The sequence below is a fragment of the Limulus polyphemus genome, unplaced genomic scaffold, assembly GCF_000517525.1.
Source record: "Limulus polyphemus unplaced genomic scaffold, Limulus_polyphemus-2.1.2 Scaffold1273, whole genome shotgun sequence".
Classification (NCBI taxonomy): domain Eukaryota; kingdom Metazoa; phylum Arthropoda; class Merostomata; order Xiphosura; family Limulidae; genus Limulus; species Limulus polyphemus.
Genome location: NW_013666883.1, coordinates 1 through 5,289, shown reverse-complemented (window position 1 = coordinate 5,289; position 5,289 = coordinate 1). Strand labels below are relative to the sequence as shown.

Sequence of the window (5,289 nt, the reverse complement as noted above, 5' to 3'; positions counted from 1 at the left end):
TATATATATATATATAAATATATGAAAATAATTTTTTGTTCTGGTAAAACTCATTTACTACCAAGGGTTATCTAGAGTTAAAAAATATGGTTTAAATACAATGATTATTTGGTTATAATTTGAGTTTGTGACTTTGGAAGCCACTCTTTAAAAAAATGTTTACAAGGCAAATAACTTCTAAGTTAGTAATAAAGAATTTGTAACTTACTGGCTTCTCAGACTTACAGTTTTAATGACCGAGGAATGATTTCAAGTTCATAAAACTAACATAGTTTTTTTGTCTTTAAAAACAACATTTTTAGACGTAGGTAATATTTTTTAACAAAAACACGAGAATGAATACTTTCTTTAAATAGACAAATTCATCTACAGAAATATCACACAAACAATTGTGCTTTCGATTTTACATAAAATTATCGTTTACAGAGGTACAACTCTCAAGGCATCATTAATTCCAAAGACAACTAAAGAGTAATGTTATGCTAAGAGAAAACTCTGAAACAGTAAAAATTTCGGTTCTTCCAAGATAGGTTTAGGAAAGAAGGACTTAGCAAGCAACCTAAAACAATTCCAAAAGTAAACAAAAATGCATTCCATAATTTTAAATTGCATTTATTAAATTTGTTGTAAAGCTACTAACAACTCAAACTGATGATTTCCAAGTAAACTAAAAATAAAACTTAAAAGTATAGGTACAAAATACTGTTCCAGTATTCTGAATCAATCACATAATTGGTGTTATACTTCTTCAGTAAAACTATAGAAAAACTGTATCTAAACTATTTCAGTAAATAATTGACCATTCATTGAACTCTCATTACAACAAAATGATCTAATGAACACACTACACCAGAGGTCTGCAATCCTTCAAAAAAAAAAAGAGCCATTTTTTTATTTTTGTCTAATACCAAAACAGTTTCAAAGCTGCAACATGCATAAATATTTTGGAGTATTTCTAACAGTGATTTTACAGTTTATTTCTAACCCTAACTGCCAGCCTAACATTATGTTGTACTTCCAACTGCCTAATGAGGCTTTGGCACATCCACTCAGACTTCAACATTAAACTTTAATTGGCTGACATTTGTTGTACTGGCAACAAAAGCTTTGGAATTTGAATGTAAAATGTAAGCAGATGTGTAGTGCAACTGTATCCTGTTTCTTTTAAATAAAAAACATTCAAATAAATAAATCAAATCTGATATTATCACTCCATATGTATGCCTGATTGAGTCTATAATTTTTTCAATCAGAGTATTTATAAAGAGCCACATAAAGCTGCAAAAGTGAATTCATGTGTTAACAAAATTAGATTTAGTCAAAAGTATTTTGCACTCTATTCAATCAAATTATTTACCCTTCTCGTTCAACTGCACCATTATATATACAGTACTAAATTGGTGGTTTTATATAATTTTCATATTAAAAAACAAGATATAGAAGAAAAACAGATAAGCAAGATCTGTCTAGTCAGAAACCATAACGGCATGAATTGTATGATTACTAAAGTCCCGTCATCCAGTTTGTTCAACTATTTCTTTTAGATTTAATTACATTTCAACAAGATTTTCAGTGCTATGCAGCCAACTGAATATTTTTAAGTTAAAAATTACACAATTGCTCTTATCTGATATACTATTGAAACATGACAATGAAGAAAAATCACAAGTTGACAACACAAAAATATTCTAGTTTCACGTATAACAATGTAATGGGTACGTACTAAAATGCCCTGACCTACCATCCACTTGACAACGTAGCCAAATCATATAATCAGTGTTTTGCTGGAGCTTGTAAAAAGTATGTTTTGTTGTTTTTACCTGAACAGAATGCACCTTTTCTGTATTTACTTCCTGCACTAATACTTCATACACAACCAGGGAAAAGTTAATATATTTTAAATTCCATGGTTTTTCCCATGAAAGCACCAAACTAGTCCACGTTTCATCACTGGAAACAAGACATGCTAGATTCTGCACTTCTCCTGGGTAGAGTTTTCTCCTTATCAAGTTCTCATTATGTTGTTGAAAGATCTTGCCTTCCACCTGTTGCAGTAATGCATGCTGCAACACTTGAGAGAAAGAACTGATGTTTACTATAGTATCTTGATAAATTCTAAACAACCACTCTGGATTATTGCAGCATAAATGCTGAGGTACTTCAGGACTGTCTAAAATTTGTTGTTGAACTGTTAGAGGAAGGTGACGTATGCCTCCCAATTCAACTGGATTATCTGGTTTGATTATGGTGTTCTTTAATTCTGTATTTCGCCATGCATGATAAATTAAACCAAATCCTGGGAGTGTAGCCAATGTTTTGTAAGGGGTATAATTGTCTGGATTTACTCCATAAGGAAACAACTCAATTACAATAGAATTTGGTTTTAAGAACATGAGCAGAACAAGAAGAGCCCCATGCATGCCAACTAACACCTTTGAATTATGTATGACTTGAATAATTTCTTGCAAACTGTTTTCTTCAAGGCTAATTTTCTTCATTTTTAAACCAGAGCATTTATGTAGTTCTTCCAAAACCTCAGCTTCATTTATAATAATTCGATTATTCCTTGTTATTAAAACAGCATAACTCTCATCATCTGTGAAGCTATATTTTTTACCGAATTTTCCTCTAAACATTTCTATAAATATCTTAACTTCATGAGTTACAATTTTCATATCTCTTTTTAGAGGCCCCTGAGGTATTTTGAACCCATATTGATACCATAACGTATGCTTACGTAAGCCAACAAAACTTTCTGCAAAGCATATCATATTATCAGTGAGATTTATAGCTAACACTGGACTACCTGCTGATAATTCTTCATAAAGGTTAAAAAACATTCCTGGTGGATGTTTATCTGCAAGGAACAGTTCAAAGCTTTTCAAACACTCCTGAGTTTCCTTTATAGTTACCGCTCCGCAAATCTCTTTCAGGGATGATATCAGTGGTATCAAGTCATCATGCAAAACATGCATTAAATTACCTGGATTGAATCTGTTAAATATAAAAAATCTTTTATCAATGAAAGTTTTGTTGAAACTTTGGGATTCTGATTCAGGCATATCTGTAAAATGGAAGTACTGTGTATTATGATTCTCAACTGAAGCTAAATCAGCCAATGCTGGGTTGAATCGATTCTCTGGAATACCAAAGTACACAGACTTTGATCCATGAAAAAACACAAAGTCATTTGTTTTAGGAAAAAAACACAGGTTCCGGAATCTGCAATGTCGATTTGTATTATCAGAACCATAGCACCAAACAGAACTGGAAAGTTTTAAATTTCCCGGAAGTAATATTTTTTATCTTTCTGATTCTTTTACTGTCAACAGAATTTCTGAGCTTGTGTTCTTCATCATTGGTTACATCAGCACTATTCATATTAGCGTTACCAGTAAGCTTATTATTCAAAAGTAACGAGTTTATGCACCTCTTGTAACACTTACTGATACTGATATTGGCAGTGGCAACCCTAGATTCATTTGCAATGAGATCTTTTCGTGTTCGTAAAATGTCCACAACCAAAACTGAAATGAAAATAATTATAATGCAATCTATCTTAGAAAAGTTTAATACGACCATAATGAGCTTAAACTTTAAAATAACGACACAGTTTTTCTTGCTATAACTTAGTATAAGTTACACTAGTTGACCTAAACGATGTAACTGTAATTTAAAGGCCTATTTTAAGTATATCTATAAAGTATAATTTATATTAATAATAGAAAAATGCACAGCCATGACATAGGCCTATCTATCGTTTGGCTTTGAGAACTTATGACAGCTTGTGTATAATGAACGTTTATTTTGAGAAACTACAACATATTTACTTCTTACATAAATATATTAAGATTCATTAATTTGTTTTTCACTTACAGATTTAGTTATTTCAAAACTACTAATTAAATGAGTGATTATCCTAAGCCTTTCGTGATTCACGTACTCTCTAATTTAATATGTATTCGTTACTCAGTGCTAACTAGCTTTAAAAAAATATTGTAAAGTTGGCGTAAAAGCAAACAAATAAAAAAAACAGAATAGTCGAAAGAAAATTTAGGATGTTTTAACGTCTACTTAAATGGAAAATAAAGCCGAATGAAACAGGTATATTATTATCGTAGAACACTAGATTAGTAAACTCAAATCTGTTAGTAATTCATCTGGCGCTCCTTTCAAATATTCCTAGATAGAAATAATAATTCCTTTTGTTAGCTATTCAAACGTATTTTAACACCAATCATTCTATCTCTATAGAATAAACCTCTTGTTTATAGCTAATCCTGTTTTTATAAGATATTAGATTAGTTTTATGCCTATTATACTTTTAGTACTACATTCCTTATTCGGTCTCTTAAGGCTAATGTGACCAGACGTCCCAATTTCGGCGGGACAGTCCCGCTGTCTCCTAGAAAGTTTAAGGGATGCGAAAATGTCCCGCTTTGGGAGATAATGAATTTAAATGTTCCGCATTATCAAAATTATCACCACTATGACTGAACATAAGATTTATCCTGCCCTCGTACAATATACTTCATTTTCATATACAAACGTTCAAACTGAGTTAGGTGTCCCGCTTTGGACTCCAGAAAATCTTGTCACTTTACTTAAGGCTTTTTCAAGAAGAGTATAAGTACAATAGTATATCAACCATACTGTTACGACAGCGGGGGTCACGTGACTTTAGTAACACATCATATTCTCGAACGTTCACGTCCCTTCCTGATGTCTCGAGAGGCTACTTGATATGCGGTAGTCTTGTATGTATAAGAAGTGACGGCAACAATGTGTAATTGAACTGCAGGCAGAGACAGTTGAGTCGAGCACGTGAGACACGTTCTTGTGAATTATACGTTTGTTATAGCGCGACTATCGAAATTAAGTGTATAGCAAAGTTTTATTCAGAAAGAATAAACCAATTTTATTTAAGAAAGGACTTGTATCGCTAAAATTTCTTCGGAAAGAATTTTTACGGAAAATTAACTAACGACCAGAGACATAACAAATTGGTGTCAGAAGTGGGATGAAAAAAAAAAAGAAAAGAAACAAGAAGTACGAGAAAGGAAACAAGAAGAGAGATTACAGCAATGGCAAGATAACTTGCAACAGTGGCAGCTTGAACAGCAAAATAAACAAGAGAGATTACAGCAGTGGTTGGAGGAGAAAGAAAATGATCAAGAAGAGAGACTACGGCAGTGGCTGTAGGAGAAAGAAAATGAACAAGAAGAGAGACTACAGCAGTGGCTGGAGGAGAAAGAAAATAAACAAGAAGAAAGTCTCCAACAGTTGAGA

At 32.3% G+C, this 5,289-nt stretch overlaps 1 protein-coding gene across 1 annotated transcript; it reads right to left on the bottom strand.

Moving 5' to 3' along the window:
- Positions 1-6: 6 nt before the first annotated feature.
- On the bottom strand, positions 7-3,296 carry LOC106462878 (protein O-linked-mannose beta-1,4-N-acetylglucosaminyltransferase 2-like; the record flags this gene model as incomplete). Its single annotated transcript, XM_013922843.2, has 1 exon — positions 7-3,296. A coding segment is annotated over one exon (1,602 nt), but the record flags the coding sequence as incomplete, so codon positions are not given.
- Between the last annotated feature and the right edge of the window lie 1,993 nt (positions 3,297-5,289).